The sequence below is a fragment of the Idiotropiscis lumnitzeri genome, chromosome 8 (assembly GCF_059441095.1).
Source record: "Idiotropiscis lumnitzeri isolate Australia: NSW breed Sydney's pygmy pipehorse chromosome 8, RoL_Ilum_1.0, whole genome shotgun sequence".
Lineage (NCBI taxonomy): Eukaryota > Metazoa > Chordata > Actinopteri > Syngnathiformes > Syngnathidae > Idiotropiscis > Idiotropiscis lumnitzeri.
Window position 1 is genome coordinate 5,759,258 of NC_142398.1, and position 13,157 is coordinate 5,772,414.

At 40.4% G+C, this 13,157-nt stretch overlaps 1 protein-coding gene across 3 annotated transcripts in view; it reads left to right on the forward strand.

Annotated features, from left to right (window-relative positions):
* Window positions 1-346: 346 nt before the first annotated feature.
* LOC148331838 (voltage-dependent T-type calcium channel subunit alpha-1H-like) overlaps window positions 347-13,157 on the forward strand; it is an 88,817-nt gene continuing 76,006 nt past the window's right edge. The window contains exons 1-2 of one of the 3 annotated variants that reach the window (XM_088302168.1): window positions 347-629; window positions 4,618-4,947. In XM_088302168.1, coding sequence (XP_088158294.1) covers window positions 4,695-4,947 — 253 coding nt within the window. In that variant the 5' untranslated portion in view covers window positions 347-629; window positions 4,618-4,694. Of the gene's footprint in view, window positions 630-4,617; window positions 4,948-13,157 lie in introns of those variants that run through there. The other 2 variants (XM_088302167.1, XM_088302169.1) reach the window with 2 other exon arrangements.

The window sequence follows — 13,157 nt, forward strand, 5'->3', positions numbered from 1 at the left end:
GACATAGCTTCATGGTTAGTGAATTTTGCTTCGATAAACAGATATCTTAGACGCTAGCGTATTTAATGTTTATGTTCATATGCTCAAACGCTGGTCCCTTTTAATCGTACTTATCTAAATTAATAAGTGGTTTATATCCTTAGCGGAAGTAGCTTGAAAATGCTCTTGTTTTGAAATTCAGTTCACGAGTGTATCCGGCTCTGCCTTGCTTCTCGCTGTCTTGACTCCGTCCCTCTCTCTCTCTCTCTCTCTCTCTCTCTCTCTCTCTCTCCGTCCCTCCCTCCTGCACTCCCTCCCTGGTTCTCTCCCCCGGTGCTGGTGAACTCCTCTACCTGACACCACAACGCGTCCAGCGGCTGAGGGGGCGCGCAAGCATGCGGGGGTCGCACGGTCCTTTCTAACTTTATTGCCCCCCACCTCAGCACCACCCCCATTTGTTTTATTTCAACTTCCCTTGCCCCATCGTGGACTTCCATTCATATATTTTTTTAAAATTTAAAACCAATTATTTGCGTATGTTTTGGTTTGAGCGCGCGTGAAGTGTGGGCTTCATGGAGCACCGAGGTACCCGGAGGAGCTCCCGGCGTGCGGCCGTCCCGCAGTGACCGATGGACGGACGCAGCTCCCCGGTAAGACCCGGCGGCAACTTTTCGTTCTAATCGTTGACTTTTTCAACGTGTGTTTTACCCTTTTCGTTCTATTCATACGCAGGGGTGATACTCTTTGTGTCATTTTATATATATATATATATATATATATATATATATATATATATATATATATATGTGTGTGTGTGTGTGTGTGTGTGTTAAGTGTTTGTTTTTAATGCTTTTCAACCCAATGAAAGCATTCATTGTGTTAGATGACTGCAGTGGATTAATTGTAAGTAATATGACAATAAGCATTGCCTTCATCCCCTCCATCCCCTCTATGCAATAATAATCTACTTTCACTGCTGTTTATAGTGCTGCTGATATTCCAGGAAATAAACACATTCACAGAAATATGTTTGTGAAAGCTAAAGATGTATTGCTTTGGTGTTTATTTATTTATTTTTAGTTAGTAATCCCGTTGATGCATGCAGTTGAAGTTGGCCTAAGGAATGATGAGTTTTTCGTACATTTATGTAATTTTTGTCATATATAAAAGTGGATTTATTGTCAGCATAAAATTATGTATTGTTATTGAAGATGGATTTCCTGTAGTTTTACCTGGTTTTACCATTTGACAGATTCAAAATGATCATGATTTTATCATAATGTAACTGCTATGTGAATTTGTGTAAATAACATGAATTTAATCTAAATTTCATCATAAAGCAACGTCTTTTAGTCTTCGTACTGACAAGAATCTATCATGAAATAACAGATTTAAGCAGGTGGACAAGGATTTATTTGAAATTGACAATTTCTGACATCCAATCATGACAAATTGTCTTTGTCAAGAGGGTATATTTCTGCAAAGTAAATTAAAATTAAGATTTTATAATTTTTTTTTTTTTAAACCAACAAGTAAGCTTGATCGTGAATTGACATTAATTTTTAATTTGTGTGGGTCAATGCTAAATTAATAGATTCTACGTTCATTTCAAGGAAACAGTTTATGACTTAACACATTTTTTCATAAATAAATAGATTTTAATTTATTGCAGCATTATTTTAATGTGAAGTGGAAATACCATAAAAACATGGATATCAATCAACAGCTTGATTGTGTGCAAACAATTTAATTTAAAGTAGAATCAACTTAGATTAGTTTTTAATTAACATGGATGTGTTGTAACCCAACTTCTAATATTTTGTAAATGAACATGAAGTTAATGAAAGCTAATGTAGATCCATCATAAATGAACACCAAATTTAAGACTTTAACATAAATGTAGTGGAACCTAACAAAATGATCGTAGGTGAACAAGGATTTGTCCTAAATTGACGTATTTTGGCATAAAATTATCGCGAGATAAGATGGCTTTTGTAATGATTGCGTATGTGGCAAAACGGACCCAACAAAAAAAAAAATGGGCAGAGGCAAAGATCAAACAAAATAGAAATTTATTTAACCAAGGGAGCACATCAGACGTGATTTAGAAAAAAACAAGAAAACAGGACTAAGAAACACAAACCGAATTCCAGGAACACAAAAAGAAAAACTCACCCGCTCGGGAATAATGAATAGCACCAGACAAGAACTAACCTACACAAGGATAGGAGACGGCAGAATAATGACAGCCTGGAACTACTTACATGGGCAATTGAGACAAAAGTGGAACGCCACAAAGTACAACTGCACGCTAGCAAATGGCAAAGAGAAACAATACTCCAACGACAAGCACCACCGTCTCCAGTGCTTAAGAACCTGACTAATGATGATGACCAGCAGGTGTGCGTTGGACACTCCACCCATCCATCCCAATGACAATGAAAAAACAAAACAAAACAAAAACAGATCCACAAACAAGCTGGCCAACAACAGTTTTGTTATATTTAACATGGATTTATCGTTAGTGTGGATTTAAAAATGGAAATTTTGTAAATTAACATGGCTTTATCATACATTAACATGGTTTTATTAGTTAACATGTTTTTACCGTTATTATGGATTTTTTTGACAATCAACGTGGTGATCTTGTCAAATAACATAGCGGTTGACTTAATTTCAACCAAAGAAAACATACATTTCATTTCGTTCATCAACATGGAATTAGAGTAAACTGACATGGATTTATTTCAACTTGGATTTATTGTAAAAGAGAGAGAGAGAGAGTTGATTGTTGTGGATTTACCTCAGGTTGAAATGATAAAAAATAAAGTGCATTACTCACAGATTTATTGCAAATTTCTCCTATGTTAACAAACATTCACATTAAGTGGACAAGGAATTTCTTTTGATAAATTCCCATGGATTTATGGCAAGTTGAGCTGAAAATAAGTTAACATGGATTTATCGTATATCGATCGTATATTTGCCTTGTTCACGCTGGATTGTCGCGGTTCATGCAATGTTGCCTGTCAAGATAAAGTGGACTTTTTTGCCACATGGTACCGTTTTTCAAGTCTTTTGAAAGCATTGCTCGGTATGCTTTTAACTGCATTGTGTGTGTGCGTGTGCGTGTGCGCGCGTGTAATGGCTGACTGATGTCCACCCAACAGCTTGCATCGCACCCCCTACAACCCCCCAAAAAAGGGAAAAAGCCTCAAAGTGAAGCAGCTCTGGAATCCTTGCTAGCTTCCAGGCTCCATGCCCGCCGCGTCATACCAACGCACACACACTGTGTGTGTGTGTGTGCATGAGTGCATCTCATTATGTTGCTCAGTCTTATTATTTTATTTTAATGCGAGTGCCAGCTCCCCTGCGCTAGAAGTTAACTTGATAATAATTGGCCATACACTTCATTGTTATCGGTATATACAGTACTTATTATATACTATACAGTATTATTATGCTTACATCTCAGTATATGCAGCATACACTGTCTATACTTTGTACGTTAATCGGTTAACTTCATCTTTTTGATTGCACTGAACACATGAAGCATTGCCTCAATTGGAAAAGAAAAATGGAACTCATAAAAAGTCGATATTTGGACCCCTGGAAATAGTTAATGGCGTTGCATGGATTCAAAAATATTTAGCATAAGGTAACAAAATTGTACTGCAACATAAAATTGATTTATCATATGTTAGCACAAATGATTGTGTATAAAGATTGATTTGTTGCAAGTTAAGTTCAACTCAACTGATAAACTCAAAATCAACCCAAAGACTAATTCTCTATGATGTCAAGTTTTTGAATTGCTGGATAACTGTTTTTTAAAAAAAAAAAGAAATGTGTATGTATGTAAATGCAACACTAAGATGGAATAGTTACAAGTTTTGCAAAATGAAAAAAACAAACAAAAAAAAACCCCCAGCATAAAACGAAACCAAGCCTCTAACGGAATGCCCAGAGAAAAGCCAGCACTAATCCTTTTAACTCCTACTCTGCCAACTTTCTGTTTGCAGATATTGATAGGACTGACCTATTGGGAGCTGCACGCACCTCTCACAGTCTCAATTGCGACTGCACAAACAAGTTGCCGCACATCTGTAGATGAGTCTTACGAAAGCTATTCACTGGATTTTTGCTTATGTGGCGGGTAAGCTTTGGAGGAAAAAAATTGACATGCTAGAATACAACTGACTGCAATTTTGCAACCAGAATGCCATTTTTTTTTAGTTTTAATCCGCATCAAAATCTAACTCTGAATTTTTTTTTCAAATGGTTCTCCAATGTAATTTATTATAATTCATGTCGTATGGATTTCTAGTTAATTGACAAGCCTTTATTGTAAATGAACAGGAATTTTTTGGAACTAAACATACAGTATTTATCCTAACTAACAAGAATTGACGCTAATATCTTCCCATATACAGTGATTTTTCATCTGCTAACATAATAATACAAATAGAGGTCATGTAATTTATCCAACCTCCTCTGTTTCTTCTCCGACAATGTAATGAAAGCGCCTGCAAAGCTTCTCAGTCTGTTTGTTTACTCTCCTCATCCGGCTGTGTTTGCGTTCTATGGAGATTTATGTTTCCCAGACACAACGCTGCACTTTCACTCCATTTACCGCAGGAGGCCTCACCGTCGCTGTACAAATCGCTAGGGGAGGAATCCTCACCCCTCCGCCCTTCTTCCAGGTGGCCCCAGTCATGACGGACCCCCCGGAGCCAGAGCCGCACGACGGGGGACCCTCGCCGGAGCGTGGCGAGCGAGACCAGGAGGGCGGGGTCAGGGTGCACGTGTCGGTGGAGGGCCAACGGAGGAGTGAGGAAGAGGAGGAAGAGGAGGAGGCCAAAGAGGAAGAAGATGAGCTGCCGTACCCCTCGTTGGCCCCCGTGGTTCTGTTGGCGCTCTCGCAAACCAGCCCGCCCAGGTCATGGTGCCTACGAGCCGTATGCCACCCATATCCTTACGCTGTGCCTGTCAAAGCAGTTCACTTGTGCGGGGGGGCAAACTTCATTTTTGCCATTTCGCACTAAGGTTTTATGGCCGCAATCAAATCTGATATACGGCACTGATGACTTCTCTGGATACTTGTTTTGACAGAAAATGTGCTCATCATGAAAAAATTAAGATGATAAAATGACTCTCGGGGGTCACCGACATTTTTCAAAGTGAAAGCTACTTTTTGGTTCGTGAGTTCAGCGTCACAATGACACTTCCCGACACGTAAACGTATTGCAAATGAAAAGCCGTCACTTGGAACGCAATCTCAGCAGAACAATCGTACATTGTGGAGCGTGTGATATGTCAACACGCGTCGTGCTAATGCAAAGCCGGCTGCCTTCATGTTTAGTCCGGCTGTAAACACGCCTGGGGATGTTGAATGTGCGCGTGTTCAGGTATTTCCTCAGATGCGTTAGCCTCGGGGAAAAACGAAGGCTAAAACTCCCTGATTGGACGTTTCCCTGGCAACCGGCCCTAATGAATCTCCTGGGTTACGCATGCCTGTCAGTATGGCGTTGAACATTTTTTTGGAGGTCACAAAATGGAATACTTAGTTTGTGTGTGTGTGTGTGTGTGCGCGCTCCCACGTGAAGTATTAATTACAAAACTGAGTTGAGTTAAATAAATGAAAGACAAGAAATACAGTTTAAAAAAAAGAGAAAAAAAAGTAGTGACTGCGCCAGCCTTGGGGAACATTTTTCTATCCCCCGTATGCATTTTTGATCCAATGTTAAAATACGAGCATCAAATGTTTATTTCAAACCCTAATTTGAAACCTGAACCCTGGCTAGAAACCATAACATGGATTTTAAGCTTTGACCTAACGTTACACCCTAATTGGAAACCAACTTTCATTTGAAACACTAATCTTGACTTGAAACCCTACTTTGAAACCTAATGTGTATTTCAAACTGTTAGCCCATTTTTGTAACCCCAACTCCTGTAAATCAGGCTTGAACCCATAACCCTTACTTGAAACCTTACTTTGAAACCAAAATCCTCGCTTCACGTCCTAATTTCAAACCCCAACATTGACTTTTAACTGTATTTTGCAACTCTACCCTTACTTGAAGCCCAATTTTGACATTGAGCCCTGAATGACAGCTGCCCAAGTACTTTTTGACGAGAACGTGAGTTATATTGAGGCTTGTGCTACGCACACACACGCTGGCAGGGAATCTCCCACGGAGAGTCTCTCTTTGGAGGAATCACCCGGTTGCCTAGCAACTCTGGCGTGACGGCCACACTTCCGCTCGCCTGTTTGTGTGTAGCTCAGCTGGCACACACACACGCGTATATATACGCATAAGCAACAATATAAGCAGTGGGTGTGCGCATGTGTGTTTTAAATGCAAAGACAGACATGAACCCCCAATTTGAAACCCTTCCCATGCTTGAAATCCGACTTTGAAACCATAGACAATGCTTCAAACCCAAATTTGAAACCCTAACTCGCGTTTGAAACTCGACCCAGGCTTGAAACCCAACTTCAAAATCACATACTTTGGCTTGAAACCCGAATTTGGCTTTTTTGAAACCTTACTTTGAAACCCCAACTTTAACCAGTGTTTAAAACCCTACCCAGGCTTGAAACCTGACTTCGAAACCATACATTTTGTTTCAAACCCTAGTTTGAAACTGTAACTTCCATTTGAAACTGTACCCAAACTTGAAATCTGACTTTGAAACCATAGACTTTGCTTCAAACCCGAATTTGAAACCCCAACTTGAATTTGAAACCTTACCCAGGCTTGAAACACGATTTTGAAACCATGGACTTTGCTTCAAACTCTAATTTTAAACCCAAACTTTGACTTTAAACCCTAATTTTCAACCCCGAACCCAGACTTCAAACCCTATTTTAGAAACACACTAACTTTGGTTAAAAACCCTAATTTAAAACCCAGAACCTGTGTGTAAAACTCTTACCCAAACATGAAACCATACTTTAAAACAGTAAACTATGCTTCTAAACCAAATGTTAAACACTAACTTAGGCTTGAAACACAAATTTCAAACTCCCAACCTGTGTTTGAAACCCTAACATTGGCTTGAAGCCCTACTTTGAAACCATAAACTTTACTTCAAAACCTAATTTGAAACCTGACATCAGCTTGAACCCTCACTTTAAAACCATAACCTTTTTTCAAACTTCAATTTGAAACCCTAACTTTGTCTCACAACTTTGATTTGAAACCCTAACCTCTGCTTCAAGCCCTGCTTTGAAACGACAGCACAGTATATACAACTACTATACATTTTTCCTAAGGTGGCGCTTTCAAGTACTGCTCCTTTAAAGCCACACGTGAAAAACACGCACATGCTAAGTTATTCATCAGGGCATGAAACATTCAGGGTGTTTCCTTTTGTTTATGCGAAAAGCTGATTCTGTCACTGCTTTCTTGTCGTTCTCCTTCCCTCTTATTTACCTTTCTCTCCCTCTCCCTCGCACTCGCTCTTTCTGTTTCTATCCATCCATCCTACTTAATTGGCTCGAGCTGAATGGCTGCTGGTGGTCTTGATGAAAACCCCTCCGTGCCCACTCGTGGTCCCGCTCAAAGTAGGCTGAAGCAGTCAACCCAGTTCCCCTCGTAGCCCCCCCCAATTAAGGTGATTGCAGCGTGTTGCCATGGTAACTGGTTGACAGGGGGGGGCGCCCAAGGGGCGGGGAAGATGGTGACACATTGACAGCAACCCCCCCTCCTCCACATGCTCATGAATTCAAATGCTAAATTGAAACCCTAATCCTGTCTTGAAACTATACTTTGAAACCACAGCCCTGGCTCCAAACCCTAATGTAGCCTTGTTCCAAACTTTTTGGCGATTTGAAACCCTAATCTGTTTTTGAAACCCGAAGTCAGTGCTTCTCAATTACTTTATGTTATGCCACCCCTCGCCAGAAGAAAAAAATTTGCGCCCCCCCACTCTCCGCTGCAACTATAAATAATCGCATTTTCGTTCCAAAACAAATCTACACCGTAGAGCAGCCATCACCAAATGGCGGACCGACAGATGGTTCGGACCGGACCCATTACCAATCTATGATGATTTTTTTTCAGGGCGCATTCGCAAACGGTGACGCTGCAATCCTAGTAAATACGGAAAAGGCGTCACTGATTTGAGCCAATCAAATCTTTTGTTTACGATCCACTGCCAATTGCGCAGCAGATCGGAAGAGAGTGCTGCTGACAGTACTTGCTAAAAAGTTAGCAAGGTCGATGCGTCTTGTTTTAAATGAATGGACGGAGAAATTTAGTTTCGTTCTGGCTGCAGCCGATTCAAAACCAGTGTGCATCATATGCTCCGAAACCGTCGCGACATTGCGAAGCGCCACTACGAAACAAAGCACCGCCCTTTTTTTTGCAAAGTTATCCGCTGAAGTTTGAGGTGAGCGCATGCAAAAACATCGAACTTCGAGTGCAGTACAACAGATTTTTACATTTTCGTTTCCAGCCCAGCGGCATGCAAACGAATGTTCACTAAAAGTATCATGGATTTTGGGGAAACATAAAAAAGGAAGTTGTGAAGGAGTGCTTAAATGCGGTTGCACAAACATTATTTAAAGGAAAACACAAAGCCCAGATGTGTGAAATAATCTACCAAATCCCAATGGCCCTGACTCCGTTCCAACCCAGATTTAAGTCACTGGCAGGGCAGTCACAAACTCATTTTTCTCATTAAGAGAAGTAAAAAAAAATATTCAAAAGAAAAAGTGGTGTCAAAGCTCATTTTGAATTAGTTTTTCATGAGGACAGCCATTTTTATTGATTGTGTACTGAACATGTTGACCTGGTTTACTTGGATAATTAGGCTTTCCGTTTTTTTTAGGCTGATAACTCTTTGATTTAAAAAAAAAAGGTAAAAGATGTTAACTCAATGCTTAGCACTTGATATATTTCTGCAGGAGATATTTTACTGTTTTTTCTGGAAGTGGTAAATTTAAGTTCCTGGAGCCACATTTTCTTGAATGTGAAATAAACGCCTTATATTTGTTTGACTGGCAAAGGTGTTTAATGGGAACATTGCTAAATATTTAGTATATAAGTGCGCTCTGTTGAAAATGACTAAATATTTAAACTAAAAATGTAAACATAGGCTAGACATTAAGGGAAGTTGGACTTTGGTTCGGACCTTTTAATTGGAACAAATTTTAGTCGTGGACCTCTGTGACTTTTAATTGAATACCTCTGCCGTAGAGTTAGTACTCGCTGCGCACAATGGGCAATGAGAGCACCACTGCCAACTACTGGTGTGGATGTAAAATTACACTTTATTGTAGTACGGCGGAGAAAAAAGTATGTTCCCCAGGCTCCCACGCGCCCCCCTCAGATTCGCACCGCGCCCTCCCCAGGGGGGCCCGCCCCACTATTTGAGAAGCACTTCCCTAAGTTAAGGTTGAAACCCCACTTTGAAACCATAAATGTGTCATCAAACCCTTGCTTGAAACATTTATCCACTTTTAACTATAATTTGAAACCCTAATGCTGGCTTCAAACCCTTATTTGGCCAAACTAGCTTTACTTCAAGACACAATTTCAAACCCTAACATAAGGCTTTAAACACTTGTTTGAAACCTTACCTTTGCTTCAAACCTTACCTGGAAACCCCAGTGCCGGCCTCAACTCCTAATTGAGCCGAAGCCTCTGCTATATAAATAAAGTTGCATTGTATTGTATTGTATTTGTTTGAAGCACTGACTCAGACTTGAAACTCTTACCTTGTCATAGTCCCAAAGCAGAAACCCTCATTTAAAGTCCTAATCTTGGCTTCAAAGTCTTTATCTGAAATTCCTAACTCTTGTTTGAACTTTGCTGCTAACCAAAACAGCAGCACATACCAACCTATGTATAAAGTCCAGAGAAGAAATTATTTTTAACTATTTTTAATTTTTAGTATTTGGGGTGTGGGGGTGTGTGTGTGTGTGTGTGTTTTAACTGATGAAATACTATTCTCCAATGCTGGCTAGCTAATTGCCCTTGATTATCCTCTCAGGAAACTTTTTGTCTGACTAATGGATCCCCAGATTTTGGCCAAAAGTAGAACAAGAAGCTCACTGGAGTCATTTTGAACATTTTTCTTTTAAGGATTTAAAAGCAAAAAGTTCTTGATAACACAATTTAAGACGGTTGAGGCTTGTCCTGAATCATTCCTGCTATACTTGGAAACTAGCTGGGGGATTTCCCACAATGCAGTTCTTCCTTCCTATTAATATCAATGTTATACTGCTTTTTTTCTTCATGATCGTTATTTTTGCCGTAACTAAATGGCCCTTTTGAGGTCTTCTGCATTCTAAAAAACTCACCAAATGTAACTCAAGTTTATCAAGAAGATGATGGTGACCGACAAAAAAAAAAAAAGGCACGCTGGCTCCCATTGGAGGTTTGAGAAAATGCGGTCCCTGAAGACAGTTTCACTTACAACATGACATTTGTTTGGCATGTTGATCATGAGGAGCATCACCAAAAAATCTCAAGAAGCCTTGCTTGAAAAGACAGGAAGTCTACCATTTTAGTTCGAAGCAGCCAACCATCGTGTTGTGTTGTTTTGATGTTTTGTGATTGGACATACCAAAAAGTCTGAAAAAATCATGGTCAAAAAGACACGTTAAGTCTGCCATTTTGTTTTGAAGCGGCCATTTTGACTCAGCAGCACCCTTCAGATTTATTTTGAAAGTTCAGTTCACGCTAAAGAAGATATTTGGTAGGCATGTCAATCATGAGTAAAGCCACAAAAAAGCCATGACTAAAAAGTGGCAGAAAGTCTCCCATTTTGTTTTGAAGCGGCCATCTTGGCTTGGTAGCCTCCCTTCAGAATGTTCAAAAGAATTCACTCCCAGAACACGGTTGCACTTATAAAACATCCAATTTGGTGGGCATTATGAGTAGAGCCACAAAAAAATTGCTCAAACTTACCCAAGAAGACGCAGGAAGTGTGGCCTTTTGTTTTGAAGTGACCAATTTGGCTTGGGAACACCCTCCAGAATCCACTCCCACAAACATAATTTTATGAATAGCCCCTCAAAAAAAGTCTCAAGAAACCATGGACAAAAGCCCATTTTGGTTCAAAACAGCCATATCCAGTAGTGCTTAGAAATCAAATTTGTCCTACAAACATTGTCCTATTGCCTCCAAATTTCAACTTAAAATATTGGACAGATGAACTTTTGTTTTTTTTTGTCACTGCATGTGAGTAGAGCATGGCGGCCAAATTGGATGACCTCATGTATAGCTGGCCACGGCTGCATTGAAAGCGTTTATCTAGAGCAGGGGTGCTCATTAAGTCGATCGCGATCTACCGGTCGATCGCGGAGGTGGTACTGGTCGATCGCGGCGTGACATTAAAAAAATATCATCCTAGCATCAATGCCGTCACTTGATTAATATACAAGGCAGCCATTCAGATGACAACTGAATGTTGCCATTCTGGTGACCAATCAAATCAAACAACGGCTCTAAGTGCAGCAGAATTTACGATGTCAGCCTATCATCCATCCCCGTTACTTGATTGACATACAGGACAACCAGTCAGATAACAACTGAACTTTGACCTTTAGGTCACCGCTCATGCGTAAACAACGACGCAAAGTGCTAAGCTAGTCGGCGAATTGTGTCAGATTTTAAGCCCTCGCTAAAGTTTATGTTCACTAAAATGAGTGAAGGAGCTGGACCAAGTGAAAGGCAAAAACATATCACTTCCATACGGAATGGGAGGTGGACTTTTTTTTCACAATGTCATTTTCGAAGTGCGTTTGCCTCATATGGCATTCTATCATCGCAGTACCAAAGAAGTGAAATGTGGAGCGGCATTTTCGGACTGTTCATGAAAGATACGAAAACGACTTCCCGCCGAAAAGCGAGCTAAGAAAGAGAAAGGTGAATGAACTAAAATCCCAGTTGACAAGACAGCAGTCATTTTTCACACAACATACTTCAAAAGCGAAGGCGGCCACCGAAGCATCGTTCCGGGTGTGTCACGCCATTGTTAAAAACAAGAAGTCCTTCCAAGACGGAGAGATGGTAAAAGAGGCATTCGTTGAAGCAGCTGACTCATTGTTCCGGGACTTTAAAAATAAGGCAGAGATATTATCTTCAATCAAAGCTCTGCAGTTGTCAAGACATACAGTTACACGTCGCTGTGATGCCATGGCCGAGGATTTAAGTCCAAATACCGTTCCACCATGACTGATGAACATTTGGAAGTGTGTTTGAGGCTGGCTATCAGCAGCTACTGTCCGGACTATGCATCCCTGGCTGATTCAATTCAGTGCAAGTCATCAAATTAAACTCAGTTAATTTGAAAAATGTTAATAGTTAATTATGTGTGTTTTGCAATATTGGCTCATTTGGTTATGTAAGGTACATCAACATACATTGTACGTACAAATAATCCTTAATACATTTGAAAATAAATAGATGTTTTGCATTTTTGTAGTGGGTAGATCATTTTGACTCGGTCATTTTGAAAGTAGCTCGCATGCTGAAAAAGTGTGAGCACCCCTGATCTAGAGTCTTCTAATTGTCTCCATCCATGTGCAGATGGCCGACCCTCCGTCGATGCTTTTAAGTAAATAAAGGCTTCGCATAAAAAGCTCTTCAGTACGAGGGTTGGAGCAAAAAGATCACAAGTCATGCGAGTGGGTTTGATTCATCATGTCTGCTTGACCTTTTCCACCAGTGCCGCCACCATAGGGGGGACCGCGATGGCATGTTGCGGATGAGGGAGGAGGACAAGTTTCACAGTGAGCGTCGGGAGGCTTCAGGTCTGCTCCACGACCGCTTAATTACACATAGAAGACCTTTTATGTCTGTTTACTCGTCTCATCTTCCTGGCCGTTTTAACCCCGTTAATCCGTACGTATCGCAGAGATGCTATTTTCCCTCGGCTCTTGTTGTCGTACCGCCTCCAAGGGCGGAAGACCGTGTTTTGATGAGTTTCTGAGTTTGTCAGTCAGTCAGTCAGTTCATACATTTATTTGTTAGTCTGTTTGGGAGGCCACACTTTGTTTGGATTTTTTTTTTTTAGATTTTGTACGCCTGCTCATTTGTTCGTCAGACAGGTCATAAGTCAGTTTTTCTGTTTTTGTTGGTTTGGCAGTTTCTTTGTCGAAAAAATTGTGAGTCAATTCATCCGTTGCGTACCTTGCCAATTTGCTATTACGTTGATTT